The sequence below is a fragment of the Crocodylus siamensis genome, chromosome 8 (genome assembly GCF_052110815.1).
Source record: "Crocodylus siamensis isolate JL-2025a chromosome 8, ASM5211081v1, whole genome shotgun sequence".
Taxonomy (NCBI): Eukaryota; Metazoa; Chordata; order Crocodylia; family Crocodylidae; genus Crocodylus; species Crocodylus siamensis.
Window position 1 is genome coordinate 74,288,694 of NC_143402.1, and position 17,737 is coordinate 74,306,430.

General features: G+C 42.8%; 1 protein-coding gene across 1 annotated transcript in view; it reads right to left on the minus strand.

Annotated features, from left to right (window-relative positions):
* Positions 1-808: 808 nt before the first annotated feature.
* The window catches only part of CACNG4 (calcium voltage-gated channel auxiliary subunit gamma 4), a 57,995-nt gene continuing 41,066 nt past the window's right edge, over positions 809-17,737 (minus strand). Inside the window, exons 3-4 of the mRNA XM_090061063.1 lie at positions 7,808-7,948; positions 809-5,262 (exon numbers count right to left, since the gene is read on the minus strand). Of these exons, the coding sequence (XP_089917189.1) occupies positions 4,727-5,262; positions 7,808-7,948 (677 nt within the window). The 3' untranslated portion in view covers positions 809-4,726. The remainder of the gene's footprint in view (positions 5,263-7,807; positions 7,949-17,737) is intronic.

A 17,737-nucleotide genomic window follows, 5' to 3' on the forward strand; every position in this document is an offset into this window, starting at 1 on the left:
GGGGGTCATGTCAGATTTGCAGAAATCCAACATGCAGGGCTGGCAAAGGGGGTGTTCCTGCAGACAAAACCACACAAGAGTGTGGAGAGGTCACATTTAAACCTTGTGGGGTTGGTGTGATGGTACACCCTAAGATTAAGACTTGCAGCATGGCTGCTCTGTTTTTCAGTGAAAGTCCAACTAAACATTAGCTGAATTTCACTGCGGTTGGTTTTGACTTGGAAAAGCTTTGAGAAATTAGAAATCTTATCCAAATGCAGCCCAGGCAAGAGACTGGAAATCTTGTGAGGATTGAGTTTGTCCTGTGATTAATATAACTTTATTCTCACGGTACTCTGTCCATTTTTCTTTCATTATATCGGCTTCTGGTAAAATTCCCATCTGCAAAATAATACAGATTTGGAAAATTTAAAATCTGTTCTTTTTTTTTTTTCCCAGAAGGGAGTCATCCACAATTGCACGTTGTACAGAAATTCATCTGGCATTTTTTCTGTAGAAACAATATAATCATCGTTTTCTGTGAAGGGATATGAGAAATCTTGTCTCAATTTCCCTGTTCTGACAGGTTGAACATTTGATTAGTTCTGGGTGGCCGTTTGGACTGGAACTGATAAGGGTATGTGTCATTACACTGAGAAATAGTCTCCTATTTTAGACTCTTTATACTTAAAGGGACATTGATAGGATTAAAAAACAAAACCCAGCTTTGCCAGAAACTCACATTCTTTGCAAGAATTCATGAAACTGAAAAATTAAAATCTATATTCTTCCCCCCCACACACAAAAGAATACATTTAAAATGGTTTATTTAAAAAAGAAGAGTGAGTACAATATACATGCTTGTGATTATATGGGCAGTACTGAAGCACATTGGAAATAACATTTTGAGGACTGCAAACAGAAATGTGACCTCAAGGGACATGGTAGATTAGCCCTTGTGGATATATGTCCTATACAGAGAGAAAAACCAATACAAGACTACTCTGTTGCTAAAAGCACGAGCATATGGATGACTGCTAGTTTTACCCCTATTCTGTTCGGTATAAGAAACAGGAGGAGATGGTTGACAATGTATATGTAGCTGTGTTTCTCAGAAAATCAAATCTGATACCAGTGAGGCTTCTTTTTATAGCTTTTATTCTTGGAAGTTGTCTTTTCCAGATAGGAGAATATCAGACAGACAGATTATTACTATTATTTTAGCACCAACTCAGAAAGTGGGGCGCCATTATGCCAGGTGCTGTATACAGATGAAAAGAGCGCATACGTCCCTCTTACCCTCTCTGCTGTTGAGTCAGTATCTCAATCCTGGAATAATCACAATGATTTCAGAGTCATGACCCATGGACTAAGAAAATACTCAACACATAGGGTTGGTGGACAGTTTGGGGGTTTTGTCAAAATATTTTATTTTCCACAGGAAAAGAGACTTTGGCACTATTTTTTCGTTGGAAAAATCAAATTGAACTGAAATGCTTTGTTCCAGGTTGCCAGCCCAAAACAGTGCATTTCACTTCAGATGATCCTCTGCCCCTTATGGCCTTGTTCTCCTTCACGAGCCTGGCTTCCTTGTCAGACTGCATAGCCCATGACGCACTACGGTCTTCTCAGTTTTTTAAGCATTTCTACTCAACATGAGTAAACGTGCTGGAGTGTGGCTCCAAATAAACCAGGCCTACCGATGCCTTGCCCCTGCACTCACAGAATGGAGATCACATGAAACACCAAAGTCAGCACGATGGTTTAAGTCCTAGGGGGAGAAGATCCACATACAAACTGCTAGCTTTTTTCAGGATGGCCAGCTCATCCTGAAACACTTAGCCAAGAAGTCCTGTGGACACAGTGTACACATACTGTACAATACACACGTGCAGAACCACAGGTTTGAGTCACGCTTTAGAAAAAGGCTCACTTTTAACCGGAACCAGGCTAAACACGGTCACTGGAAGATGATGATGAAAAAAACCCAACCCAACCCGAACCACACATTCTCCACTTTCATTTCAACACAGGCAAGTTTAGAAAGACAACCTACATCTAGCTCCTGCTTTGAAAGGGAATGGTTTTGTAATTACAGTAAACACAAACGAGGACTTATTTCTAATGATTACTTTAGTAACACACACCAGGAAGCAATAATTCTAGGGAGCTGTACCTGAAATACATAGGTGTAATACAATACATAGATGTAAATTAATAAGCACTTAGTATAACCCACTGAGACAGAATGCTTTTTTAAATGTATTTTTCTACCTCTATTGTAACTAATCAATTTATTTTAATTAAGAAATCTCAAAAAGTAGGAAATAATTTATTGTTTGAAAGCATAAAGACATATGTAAAAACAATTCTTCAAGAGATTTAATAAATTTAGTCATATGCCCCTCCTTCCTTTTATTTTACATGCTGGAAAGTTCACTGTTGGAAAGCAGGTAAGATATTTTTCTCTTCCATAGTTCAAAAAAAATTGTCAGTATCTTTTCCTTAGTGCCCTTATGTAAAAATAAAAGCATGGCAGTGGTGCTTTTTATAAGTGTGTCCATTTTATACTAATTAGCCATCAGAATAAAATATACCTCAGTACAAAAGGTTTGGACAAGGTTGCTATCAAAATTTTAACCTGGCTGTAGCTCATACAGGGATGAAGGCCTTGGTTTAATTGAACTGGACTTCCTGCAAAAATATCTGTGTAGATATGCACTGGCAGGGTGTAAAGGTTACAAGAAAACAGTATTTAAAAAATCAGGATTTTCTCTCAGTTGGGGGTTTTTTGGCTGGTGGAGACAGAAGGCCTGGACAGTCAGGATTTTACCGAGCTCTTTTTGGCATATGAAGGTATGTCTTCCTAGGTTTGACTGCAAGACTCTGCTTATAGGTACAGGAAAAATTTTGCACTGTAAGTAAGGTTGAAGGATACAGCGACATCCTTTATCAAAAAAATTACTCAGTCATTTATGTGAAATAGGTATTACAGAAGGAAATAAAACCCCAAAGAATTTAAAACAAGTGAGATAAAGATTCCTGGCCTGAGTCACTTCGCATTCACTGCCTTGGCTGTTGTGATATCATCACTTCATTAGTACTTTTTAGTCACCTTCAAGTTCCAGGGCAGATAAAACCTTGGAGCCTAAAGGCATTTGATGTCCACGTCTTGCTGGAATTCAACAGGAATTGGCTAGCCAACTCCCACATGCCCAGGTCCAAAATCCACTGAAGCTGATGAAGAGACTTCCATTGACTCCTATTACTGTTCCACCAAACCCTTAAGCAACTCTGAAAATCCCAGCCTAAATTTCTAGTATAAAAAGCTGAGTAGGAATCTCAGAAAATATTTCAAACCTTTTCAGAAACCTCATAAAGAAGTAAAAAGGACACATCTGTTTTTTCCCCCACCTTAGGTGATACATGGGGTCTACTGTGGGCTCTCTGCATTTCATTATTAAGGAATAAATTAAATTGCTTTGAACCACTGTTTCAGCAAAAAAAAACCAAAAACAAACCAACTATAATTGTGCCATGTGGCACTTATTAATAATAAAAAGTTTAATAAATATTTAGTAAACCATGAGCACTTTTGTTCTGTTTTAAAAAACAGTCAGCATCCAACTAGCACTCCATGTTGTTGCAGAAATATTTGCTGTTCTGAATAATGGATCAATATATTTGCTTTCCGTTTTCATATACAAATAGCTTTGATACCTTAAATTACACTAACATTAGTGTCACACTTGCGAAACAGTAAGAAAAAATAATAGTGTGACCCTTATGGAATCACTGGTTTGACTTGCATTGGGCCCAGCCCCATTTCCATTTCTTGCAACATGTAGACGGTATCGGGGCCAAATTCTGAGAGGTCTGGCACACCATCTCCTGACACACAGTGCTCAGCCCCTTGCTGGATCAGGCACTAGGCTGTTAGCAGCAAGGCAATTCAAGTTTTTTAAAACTTTAGGCAAGAAAGGATTTTTGCAAATATACTTGAGCTACTTTCTACTTTAATTCTGTACCATTTACTTATTATAGAATGCATCCATCCTGTCTCCACACCTGCCTCTGCACCTCCTCCATAGACTCCTTGGCTGTATTGCACAAGACTATGACTAAGAGGGGAGGCAGGGCTTATTGTTGCAAATTACCCTGCCTTTGCATCCTGCAGCATTTGGCATGCTACAGTCCAGTAACACAAGCTGGCTGCAAATACTTTTCCCTCCTGTATTTCATTTTCTTCAGCAGGCAGCTGCTTCTGAGACAGAGCTTAGCTCCCTTTTTTTCCTGTGTCAAAGGAAACTGGATCATATGGTAGTTAAGTTTTGAAGGACAGCATTAGGCTCCATTGGTGATCAGCCTCAGGCTTGGAAATGAGATGTGTTTAGTTTATTTTAAGGGATTATACTTTTTAAAAATCATACTGAGATTGTTATGCATCTCTTTAAAACACAATGGCAGCTCAACTTTTCAAGTCTCACTGCTACATGGTACGCATAACCAAAGTGCAGGGCCGTGAACAATTTTTACCTTTTTGACACCAGAATGAAACGGTGTTAAAAAAAACAACCAAACTATGAATGTATAATATCTTTAAGTCATTCCAGTATTCCAAGGTCTTCATTTACCAGCCCCAGCACATGTTATTTCAAGAAGTAAAAGAGGGTTTTAAAACTTCTCCTTCTATTAAGATCCATTCTGGTTTCACATTTTAAAAAAGAGAGGGGGGAGGAAAAACCCTTCAAACAGGTGTTGTTCTTCTGTTGACCATGCTGACATGTAGTCCTTCTTTAAATTCCTTCTGAAGGAAGTTGTGGACCTGCAGAAAACTGGCTTCTTGTTCTGCATTGTAACTGGCTGCAGTTGTAACCTTCAGGGGCTCTCTGGATAAAGTGTACATGGAAATTTCATTCATGGGGATGGAGCTTGCAATCTTCAGGCCAACTGGGGAAACATCCCTAGACGGAGAAGGCTCTGTCGATCTAGAACTTGATCTGGACCTCCTCCTCCTGTACCTATAGCTTGGCATCCTGGCATATGGAGAAGAAGAAGTCTTAAGGAATTCCCTCCTGGTCTTAAACCTCAGCTCTTTATTTTTTTCAATGTAAATGTTCACAGCCAGCACTCCTATGGTTTCAGCCACAATAAAAGACAAAGCTCCAAAATAGAAAGACCAGCCATAGCTGTAATGGTTCTTTTTGTCCTCATCTCGCTTGTCACTTGGGTCACCAGCATTGCTTGATATGTAGACAATGATTCCTATGATATTACTTAATCCTAGAAAGAAAAACTAAAAATTAGTCTTTATGGTGGTGGGAAGACAAAAATCTCACACCGTACCATCCTCTAGATTAGGGGTAGTCATCAACCTTTTAGAGCGGTGAGCCACCGCTTGAGACCCAGCTAGCATTGCGGCCACCGATTCTGCTGGGGGGCATTGTTCCTCTCCTCAGCTCTCCCCTCTGCAGCACCCAAGCTGCCTGCTGCTGCTTCCCCCATTTGCCATTGCTGCCAATGTCTATCCCCAACAGCAGTGCGGGGGGAGCAAATGCACAAGCAGTTGTAAGCAGAGGGTAAAAGAGAGCAGCTGGGAAGGCTCGGGGGTGGGGGACACTGCGAAGGGGTCAGGATCAGTGGCCTGGTGTAGTGCAGAGAAGAGGTACACACCAGGCTGAGCTGCATGCTGCAGATCCCATGCTGCCACAAGCCAGATCCAATCATTTTGCAGGCTGGATCTGGCCCATAGGCTATAGGTTGCCAACCCCTGCTCTAGATCCAAAACAACTTAGTTATTACCATGCAAGATTTAATGTATTTGCCTTAAAACAGCATTAACAAATCACAAGAGCAAAGCCAAATATGGTGCCTTGTCTGGGGGATGAAATAAAAGTGCATATTGGAAACTAAAGGCCTGATCTCATTGAATAATTTATATTAGTTTGCTCTTAAAAGGCCTGAGACAACTTTCTTTGAAGTTGGTGGAAATATTTGGACCTGCTTCAGTGTAAGTTGGATCCAGGGATATGATGTACTTTTCAGACATGGATCTCACAATTCTTCACGAAAGGAGACGAGCATTGTTTTACCAGTGGAGAAAACGGCTATAAAGAAGTTATGTGGCTTCCTCAAGATCTCACTGCAGGATACTAGGAAGCCTAGGACAGGAACCCAGGCCTCTGGACACCAGCAGAGCCCTTACCCACCGAGTCACGCTGACTTACACATTGCTTACGCAGCTGGCAAGACCAGGCTGTAATTCTTTGTTTAGCGACAGAGAACGGTGGTATTCAGGAATTTAGTTTCTATTTAGTAGATAGCTAACATTCAGACCTGGTAATAAAAATACATTTTGATCTCGGTTCACTTTGAGCAAGATAAGATGCTTTCCACTTTGCTAAACTTTCATCTAAATGCTGCATGCTTAATCTGTGGGTTTGTGGAAAGATACTAGCAATGTGCCTAATGCTCTGTGATATTTCTAGCATGAAAAATGTGCTAGCATATCCCAGGCAGCTTTTTCAAGTCACAATACTTGGGGGGAGAGGGGGAACAAGGCCTTATCTATGAAAGACACCTATTTCAGATTTCATACTGTCATCTCATTTTAATGTCTTTAAAAAGTATAAAACATTGGGATTTCTGGCCTTTGCTGAAGGACATAGAAACCTTTCCAGAAAAACTCATTAGCTAAATGCCTTTCCAGAATTTTGATATTGTAGCATGTCTAGGAAATACTTGGTTGCATAATATTTGCCTAAGAGGGAGTTTCTGATTCCTTTCAAATGCTAGGCATTGGAGCAGTAAGATAGGCCCTGTGGGTCTTCTGACAGGACCCCTGAAAGTCTGTGCGCTGCTTGGGAGCTAGATCCTGGTAAACTTTCCTCACCTGTTTTCAGTTTACGTCGGGGGCAAGAAAGGCGAGTGTGATTTAATCCCATGGAATATTTTCAGGAAAGGTTCAGAGATGCCCTTCCCCATGTAGAAGGAGTCAAAAGAGCCTAATATATTGGAAGAAAATCCATGCAACAGACCAAAGAGACTGATGTGAAGCTTGCCATCTGCTCTGTTTGGAAACTACAGTAAACCAAACCACAGGGGGAACGGCAAACCGAAATGCAGACACCTTGCCGGGGATGATGAAGATCAATGCACTCCTTTATGTGTGTCAGCAACTGCAGCAAAGATCTGGAAGTTATGTAAGTATCTAGGGAGCTTTCTCAAGTCCCCGGCTGTCTGAGAGGACATTCACACCCGCCCACAGCATGTTCATATCGCTGCTGTCCTCTTAGAAATCCACTAGCATTGTTTGTAAAATGCACAACTGGGTTATTCAGGGCTGCTCCCAATAACTTGTTTCAGCTACTTGTGTGCATTTTACTTCTAAAATCTCTCGCCCAGTCATCTTCAGAGATGATCTGAGGCTACAAAATTTGGATCCAGTTTCATAAGTTTATTGAAACCTGAATATCTTTAAGAATCTGGGCCCAAGTTACAGCAAGAGTGTGATCAACAGGGAATTGAGCCACACATTACTAAAGACTCAATTTAGCACTGTCGTTTAGCACTGTAGCTGCTGGCCTGTCTTTCCTCCTCTTTCACGGTCAGTGGAGAGTGAATGCAGCGGAGAGGAGTTCAAGTTCATCTGCGAACATGGACTCTTTCAGCAAACCTGCCCCTATCTTCTCAGCACATCATAGATGCGTATTTCATGTAGACTTGTAGCTGTAGGAGTTTCTTATCGGCTGAGCCTTGTCTGTGCTTTTGCATTTCCAATTTAGAAAGGAAATGCTACTAAATAACTAAATTTCAGGCAAGAACATACCTGCTGCAACAAAAAGAATCCCAGCACTGAGAATAATGTTGTTTTTGCTGCTGTAAATCCTTCCTGCTCCAACACAGAGTCCTCCCAGCAGTAGTAATACAGTGCTTAGGATGGGAAACACGCTGGAGGCACGGACAATGCCTGGGGGAAAGATAAGAGAAAAAAACATGACAGACAGTAATTAGTCCAGATGCCTTTTCCAGTGCTAGCATGGAGATTACAAGACACATTTCCATAGGGTGACCCTCAACTTCTACTAGAATCATAACTGAGGTGGTATTTGGATGCAGGTTTTTTAGACCCAAGGTCATGGACAGACAGCGGATGTGACTGGCACCAAGCGATTGTGACTGCGTGTACTTGCCATCTGCTTTTTCTAAATGTTTGAAATTTTCACTGGAAAGTTTGGGGTTGTTATCATAATCTGCCTTGTGATGCAACTGCATGGGGAACATTTGTGACAATCCACCAGCCAAGGAGGATAGAGAATAACTCCCAAAGGGAAAACCATTGAAAAAATCCATAGATTTATTAACTGTATTTATTATCCATAGACTATTAACTGTATAATGCCAGGTCTACGGCTTTATGAGATGCCCATGCGTGATGTCAACAGCCTTTAGATAATTTAATCCACTGCCTCATGACAACGCTTCCTGCATCCCTGTCTCCTGTGGAATAGGAACAGAGTTGGAGTTCGTTCTCTGACTTTTACAAATGCAGAAATTTAGAACAGAGTGTCTGAAATATTAGTGAAGGGTAAGTCAGGCCAGTTATCGCTCTGTTTTGGGGAATATTTTAAGTGCTTTCAGATTACTCATCAACATGGCCTGTCTGATACCCCGGGAGAATAAATAAAACATTAGCCAGCTTTCAAAACCAAGGCAGAGTTAGGTGAGACAGGAACAGAAAGGAATGAGAAGAGGAAGAAATTAAATGAGTGGGAACAAAGAATAAATGGGGTGGGGAAAAATGCAGGGTACAAGTGAGAATGGAGGGGGAAGAAGTATGGCAGGAAGACCTGCAAGGGGTGATCCAGACCAAAAATTAAAAAAATAGGAACCTGGAGATTAGGGTAGAAAAATGCACTTTAAACTCATGCCAAAACTGAGAATTGTTTAACAAAGATAAAGGGGCAAGTGTTTTTTTAACAGGCGTACCAAAGTAAAGGAACTGAAGGGAGAAAGAGAAACCATCATGAAAACAAAAAGTCTTAAGGATACTAGGAATGGCATTAGTAGTGGGTTAGTGCCACCTCCCAAAGAGGATCCAGAGAGGGCTGAGGACACGACAGGACTTGGCTAACTGTTGGTATTGGGGAGGCAGGGGGTTAAACATGCTGACAGGGATGCGTTCCAATTCTCTGGTTCGACAATATGGTGCTATCCGCGATGTGTTTTCTCTTGGGTGAAATCTGAATGAGCAATGCCCATTTCTCTAGGAGAAATTGCCAGATGTCATCTCTGATGTTTCTTGTTTTGTTTTTGAGGACAGCGGTTTTCCCAATTTAGCAAACCACACTCGAACCTGGCTGTTTACCAGGCAGAGCCCCATCCTGGCAATTAATACCAAATGTGCTCTGATTGCCAAAGGAACACGACTGGGCACTTCACGCCACCCTTATTATTATATTTGCACTGCAGTTGTTTCTTCAAGCCCCAATTACAGAGCCAGACCCTACTGATGCTGTATAAACACAGTTTGTGCCCAAACAGCTTACAACTGTTCTGAATTGTAGTAGTGTGAAAAGCACCTAGTCTGACATACAAGGCATTTTACTTCCTATCAGACCTGCTGTCTGGGGTATTTTCCTAACCCATTAGAGAATGAGTTCAGATCAACTTCTTTTCAAACTGGCCACATTTGCAACATGGTGGTTTAAGCAGCTAAAGGCAGCCAGAACCTGTCTCAGGATGAATGTGCGTGGAAAATATTTCTCCACTATTTGCACAGCTCTAGCTGGGATCTGTGCAGAAAATGTATGGGCTGCTTCATCACAGCCTGCTGCTGACTTCGTTTGCTGCTCACACGACCGCTGCACTTTCTCTGCTCTCATTCCTTGAGTCTCAGAGCAGTCCTTGCTGCTCAAGCAGACAAGCAAGCTCTGTTGGTATCACAGACGGGGTCTCTGCTCAACTCTACGGGTCAGATGGTAAACTCCGCAGCTGTCCAGACAGAGGCATTACTATTCAGACGGTGTCTTTTGTTAAACAGCAAGTCCTTTAATGGAGACATAAGGCCATTCAGCAGGACATCCTGAATGCTGGGATTCCACTCTACTGACATTTCCTTGTACTATAATAAAGCATACAATATAATGATTAAGGGCCAGGATTTTCAAAAGCAGGGATTGACTTCAGGTACATCACTTTTGGGTGGTCCTCAAAGAGACCGCTTATTCAGAAGTCCTAAGCACGCATCCTTGGACCAGCAAATCCTTTAAAGTTCTTAAGACTGGGTAACAAAAAATCACCAAGAATAATTCCTTACTCATCAATATCTTGGACAAAGACAGCAAATTCTGATTAGGTAGGCTTTTTGTTTGTCTTTCATATTAATTACACCTAAACTAAAAGCCTTTCTTTGTAATGCTGCAATGGTTTTACTTGGAGGAGCATGCTAGACATAGCAAATAAAAAGAGCTGGCTGTTCTCCTAGCAAGCAGCTCTGGAGATAATATTTTTATTAATTAATGCAAGGATATGTAATTTCTTTCCACATAATACTTACAGAGTTCTGCTTCTACTGTGTGTATTTTTGGTTTGAAATTTAAAAGCAGCTTCTGTATATTATGCACAGCCTGCCCCTACTGGTAATAAAATGTCAGTGCATCAACATGAAGGAAATCCAGCTTGGGTTCCCCTTGCCTTCCCTCATACATATACTTTTCCCTTTACTCTCCTGTCTGCATACAATTTTCTGCACCACTACCCATTATGACACCCCTAGTGGTAAAGAAGCTTTTTATTTTGGGCTTTACTTTCCCTGAAAGTCAGATCAATGCTGACCTCGTGAAGGAACACCTTGCGAGGCTGGACACCTTCAAGTCAGCCGGCCCTGACAGTCTGCACCCCAGGGTACTCAAGGGGCTGGCGAGCATCATAGCCCAGCCCCTGGCACGGGTCTTTGAGAACTCCTGGCGCTCTGGTGAAGTGCCCAAAGACTGGAAGAAGGCCAATATGGTGCTGATCTTCAAGAAAGGGAGGAAAGTGGATCCTGCAAACTACAGGCCCATCAGCCTGACTTCTATCCCGGGGAAGCTCTTAGAAAAGTTTATTAAAGAGGCCATCCTTAATGGACTGGCTGATGCCAACATCCTAAGGGATAGCCATCACGGGTTTGTTGTGGGTAGGTCTTGCTTGACCAGTCTCATTTCCTTCTACGACCAGGTGACCTATCACCTGGACAAGGGAGAAGATGTCATATATCTTGACTTCAAAAAAGCCTTCGATCTGGTATCCCATGATCACCTCTTGGCAAAATTGGCCAATTGTGGCCTCGGCCACACCATGATCCACTGGCTGGGGAATTGGCTCTGTGGTCGGACCCAGAGGGTGGTAGTTGATGGAAGTCAATCATCGTGGTGCCCTGTGACCAGTGGGGTCCCCCAAGGCTCTGTTCTTGCACCTGTATTGTTCAACATCATCATTAATGATGTGGACACTGGAGTCAGGAGTGGACTGGCCAAGTTCACCAATGACACCAAACTTTGCGGTAAAGCACCCACACCTGAGGACAGGAGGATGATCCAGGCTGACCTGGACAGGCTCAGCAAATGGGCGGACAAAAACCTGATGGTGTTAACACTGAAAAATGCAAGGTTCTCCACCTTGGGAGGAAAAACCTGCAGCATCCTTATAGGCTCGGCAGTGCTATGCTGGCTAGCACTATGGAAGAAAGAGACTTGGGGGTCATCATTGACCACAAGATGAACATGAGCCTGCAATGTGATGCTGCAGCTAGTAAAGCGACCAAAACACTGGCTTGCATCCATAGATGCTTCTCAAGAAAATCCCAGGACATCCTTCTCCCCTTGTACTCAGCCTTGGTGAGGCCGCAGCTGGAGTACTGCGTCCAGTTTTGGGCTCCACAATTCATAAAGGATGTGGAGAAGCTCGAGAGAGTCCAGAGAAGAGCCACGCGCATGGTCAGAGGTCAGGAAAACAGACCATATGATGAGAGGCTGAGAGCCATGGGACTCTTCAGCCTGGAAAAGTGCAGGCTCAGGGGTGATCTGGTGGCCACCTATAAGTACATAAGGGGTGTTCACCAGGATCTGCGGGAACGTCTGTTCACCACAGTGCCCCAAGGGATGACATGGTCGAATGGTCACAAACTCCTCCGTGACCATTTCAGGCTGGACATAAGGAAAAATTTCTTTACTGTCTGAGCCCCCAAGGTCTGGAATAGACTGCCACCGAAGGTGGTTCAAGCACCTACTTTGAACACCTTCAAGAGACATTTGGATGTTTATCTTGCTGGGATCCTATGAACCCTGCTGACTTCCTGCCCCTCGGGCAGGTGGCTGGACTTGATGATCTTCCGAGGTCCCTTCCAGCCCTAATGTCTATGAAATCTATGACGTCTCAAAGGCTAAAGCTGGGCAAACAGTGGGAGCTGTATTTTCAAAAACAGAATTTACAAAGCCTTGTGGAAAATGCTTCTCTGGTTGCTCAGGCCACTCTCATTGCTGTGCTGATAAAGTAAGAAAGTATTTGTACAATTGCTCAAGGGTCCACTGCTGCGAGCTGCTTCATACGGATGCACTTCTGTGCCACTATGGAGCTGCATGAGAGCTTCAGTGGAGCCCAAAGGATTTCCAGTTTAACACAGCAATTAAGCACATACTCAAGTCCCTTTGACTTCAATTAAAATTAAGCATCTGCTCATATATAGTCCTCAAGGGGGTTGGTTTAATGAATGCAGGTGGCCAAGCACTGGGGTGTACCTGCCTGGTGCAGTTTGCAATGTCAAAGCCTAGAGGCCATAGTTTCAAACAATATTTCTGCATCTAAAGATTCAAATAGGTACCTAAGCAGACTTGGCATTCAATGTCCATTGAGAGGAGATGTGCCTGCCTAATTTAGGCACTTCTGCAAATTATGTTAGGTCCCTATCTGCATCTGTAGGTGCCAAAGGACCTTTGTAAATCAGCTCCTCTAAATGCCTAACTTATCACTAACATGTATACCTTCCTGATGCATGCCAGCAATTGCAGTAACTTCACATGAGCTGCAGATGCACTTTTGAGATTCTGGACCTTCTTTTTGGGAAAGGTGGGCACTTCCTTTTCACTTACTTGCTTTTCTGAGTTATTCTGGCCAAACTGCTGAAATAATGAGGCATAAATTATATGAATGAGCAATACCATCGGCTCTGAGTACATGGGGCCTGAGGGTCCTGGCCCCACCTCAGGAAGAGGGTGTCAGGGCCCAAGCTGAGGAGCTTTAGTTAAAGGACTTTGAACTGCGGGGATGCTGAATACATGAGATGCCAAGGCTGCGGGAGCATGCTAATTAGCATGCTTCAGCAGACTTGATTAATCGAGTTCGTATTAATTGCATATTAATTGAGTCTGCTCCAATGTGCTGTAATTACAGGGTGTGGAAGAAAGCATCCTGCATGTGGTTTCCATGTGTCCATCATCTTAGTCCCCATCCGGCAAAAATAAAAGTCAGCGCCTATGAGCAATACAATCAGTCTATGCCAACAAAATCTCCTTGTTCTGCTGCGTGGGCACATGGTTTGTTCATGGCATGGGCTCTGAGGAAAAGTTTCTGTTAATGTTTACAGTGTTTTGGCTGAAATAATTGGTCCCAGTTTCATAACACCTTACTTCTTCAGCTTGCCTTCCTAAGCTGTAGGCACAATAACTAAAGGAATCCCACTCAAAAAGAACCATAGTGGGACAGAAAACCAGAACTAATACATTTATCAAACACAGAAACATTGTACACTAGATTTGATTTCTGAGTGACATCATTCGCAAACTTTCATTAATGCCTTATATAGCGGAATGAGAAAAATCCCTGTTTTTCTTGGGCTCCATTGGTATTTGACATTATTTTTCGTAAATCTGATGGTTTGTCAAGTATTGGGCTTATAAAAATGATCCAGGATTGAATATATTTAACAGTTCTCAAGTCTTAAACCAGGTGATATGTCTCTTTGGTTTATCCTAATCGCCATATGTGAGGTTAAAATTACAAACTTTTCAGGATTCCTTTTGTAAATATGCATGTCACAAAACAGCAACAGGGAAATCTGTTTGACCACATTTAACCTTTAAAGCTAGCTTAAAGGACAAGGTGCAAGTGCAGATTGTCCAAAGAGCAAAATAAAATTCAGTTCTTCCACAGATGCAACTCCATTGATTTCAGTGTGGTTTCACCAGACACGACTGGCAAGATAAAGCTGTAGTGTCCAGGGCCCGTGCTGTTCAGGTGATGCGCAGTGGCAGGGCCAGGAATTGTGTTATGTTCTACTTGGTACAAGTGCAGCACAGCAGTAAGTCTTTGCTGCTTGTGCAGTTTCTCTGTAGCCATGGGAAGGGGCTATTTTAATACACATACAGAATGGAGTATACTTTCTCCATGAAAGATTGAATGTGACTTGTATTTATGCTTCTGTGCATATATCTGCGGTAATTGCACCTGTCATTTGTTTGTTAGTCAGTGGAAAGCCTAAGTGATAAAATAGGAAAATTGAAGTATATATAAATCTCTTTATTGCACAGGATTTTTTCCTGTCACATACATCCCCATAGGCCTGATGCGAACGGGTTAGTCTTTCTGTTGACTGCAGTGAGCTTCGGATCAAGGCCTTACACTCATAAGAATCTGAAACCTTTATTTTGCCTTTTGCCTGCTTACAGTGTGCTGGTCATAGTGAAGCAGGCTGTGCACCAGCTTTTGCCAATGTCTGAACCCTCAAAAATCCTGTGAACCCTTCAGAGTTTAATACGCTCAGATTAGGGTGACTCCTCCGCTCTGTAATTGAGGAACACAAAATCTACAAAGCACTTCCTGCCTCCATCGTTACTGAAAAGTGCTTATGTTGTAATGAGAAGAAATTGAGGAGAAAAAACGGTTTAATTATATGGGCATTATGGAGCAGGAAGTGGTTTCAGAAAGGGACAAAGATGTTAAGTTAGAGTCAATGTTTCCTTTTAAATACTGGGAAAGATACTTGCTTCTGCACGTCTTAGTAATCCAGCCATACAGTTGCCTGTTGTATATGCCAGATATTGCAGTCAAATAGCTAATTCTGCCAAAGGTCTGAGCTGGAAATATCTTTAGACAAATATAGGATAACATTTTCAAAAATATATTGGTCACTTAGGCCCCTGACACATGTTACAAGTTAATCATGCCTTAAATAGTAACCTGGCCCCATGTGCAAGTCAATTTAAAGCACGATAAGAAGCCATACACTTATTCCACATATAATATATAATGATGCAGATTAACTTTGAGGCTTGTTTGTATTATGCCTTAAACTGAATGTGTGGTCATTTGTGCCCCATAACTTTCAAAACACTGTGTCCCACCCAGCTGGGCAACACATATGGCTTTTTGGGTCTTGGAGCAGGGGAATCCAGAGACTGCTGCTTCAACCCATTCCTAGGGACCCCTGGGCCTGGGGATGAGTAAAAATCCCATGTGCAGCCCAGCTGGGCAGCAATAGGGTTTATAAGGCTCCTGGTGCCTAGAGAGCCCATGTGCCAAGACTTAAAAGCACATGTGCGCCCCAGTTCCCAGGGTCCCTGTGCCTCCCAGCTGGGGTTTTGACAATCAGCTGATCGGCAGTGGGGGCTAGGGATGAGTTTGGTTCCCAATCTTAACTGGAGATCAGCTGATTGTACACCTCCCAGTTTCATTTTGCCAGTACAAGGGGTGCCTGAACTTATGACCCTGGGTTCCCCCTACACCAGCAAATAAGGCACAGTTGGGAGATAATCCCTGATCCCAGAATCACATGTACTGCCATGCACATGTGATGTGGCAGGAGGTGTGGTTGTTGGGATCACAGATTCCCATTATATTTTAAAGTGAATGAGTCAGGAGCCTTTGGCTCCTAAGTCCCATTTTCAAAATTGGTTTGAATGCATATTAGGGTCCTAAATCACTTTAATATTTGGGCTGTAGGAGCTGTAGCTTCACTGACTTTAAATAGAATTTAGATTGTCAAAGGCCAGATTAACCGCCTGTGTGTACATACCTGAAAATGCAAACAGATGCCTACCAGGATTTACAGAAGTGTTCAGTTCCAAGTCTGCTGGAAACTCTGTACCTAAACTGCAGAGGCACCCGTGTAATTGCCAGCATAATGGGGTCCCCTTTCCCTATTGCTTAGGAGGAAAGTAACAGTGGGGAGGTTGGCCCTTTAAGGGAAATCAGCTTCATCAACTTTAGAGGAGCAGGGTAAAACAGCCAAGACACTTGGCTCCAAACCAGCACAGGGTAAAGGAGCATCTGGGCTGGTGCTGGGCAGCTCCAGAGCGCATCCCAGGAGAGGGTGGAGCGGAGCAGCAAGCTGGAGCCGCAAGCCTGATGGCTGCATGGAGAAAGAGCAGGGGACAAAGTGGAGAGGGTCAATGATCTGAACAGGCAAGTCAGTATAGTGGTGACTATGTGCAGGAAGCATGGCAGGAGGTGTCCACGTCCAAATCTGAAAGAAGGCCAAGGAATTGCACTGGCAGAGCACAGTCTGCAGGGTACAAGCATGAAGCCAGACAGGGTGCTAGGCCTGGTTGAGTTGGGAGGGCCTGGATCCTCCTGTCTCCATTTCCTGAGTGCCAGAAATGATGAGCCATGGAAGGGCTTGGACTGCTAAAACCTGCAAGCCATAGGGTGGCTGCAAAAGGAGTCGGAGATTGTGTTATTTCACCTGAGAACAGATGAGGACCCTGGCACGCATGGTGGTTGCCTACACTAAGCTCAGCCCACGCAGAGAGACTGGACAATGTGGCAGGTGGGCCACAGCTGACAAGTGCCCTGCTCATGTCTCTGTGGGAGACTCTTCCACGCAGAAAATCATCAAGGCAGGGTAAGTATGATTAGGCAGGTGGCAGCTAACATCTCTGTTGCATACATTAGACCCTTCTGTGCATCTTTAGTTGCCTAGATATCATTAAAGGTCTGGATCCAAGTGCCTAAGCCACTTTTGAAAATGTGACTTATGCTCCTGAGTCACTCCGGCAGTCCTATAGAAGTTATATGGGAGCAGATGCACGCAATGAGGACCTAGACCCTGTTTTCAACATAGAGCAGTCAGTAATCTTCTTCAAATAGGTATGACATAATATGCACTTATCAAAATCCTCTGTAATGGCTATTACACCTCTTCCTTTTTCTAATGACACCTTTTTTAAAGGTGACTTGGCATCAGTTTCATTAAAAACATTAGTTTCAAGATTAAGTATGAAAGATAAATGTAGCCTTGCATATACACATCCAGTCTGTCTCAGCTTGAGTCTTGAAATCATGTCACACAATCACTGTGGCTGATGTAAACTGACATGAATGAAGAAAAATATTTGCGTCTTCTGGTAACTGTAATTTTCTAAAAGGTTCATTTTTCCTTTTTTTTTGCCTTCGAAAATAGAAGTTTCTTCCTAGAAATAAGCATGGGGTCTTTAAGTGAATGTTCAGGTCATTAGTGGTAGTGTAATAATACAGCATCTTTGCCAGCTGTATGTATCAACCAGTAGATTCTGTTCATTGAGCTGAAACCCTCACCCACAACACTCAATTCCAGTGTTTCAGAGCTGCTGCTACCTGCTCAGGACAGAAATTTGTTTTGCACAAAGGAAACACTTTGTTGGAGAGCAGGTGCATATCGTGCTAACCCTGTAGACTTGCTTGAAGGATAGGGTCCTGTTCCAGGGCCCTGTGTCTGTTGGGAGAGTGGGCTTCAGAAGAAGAGAGG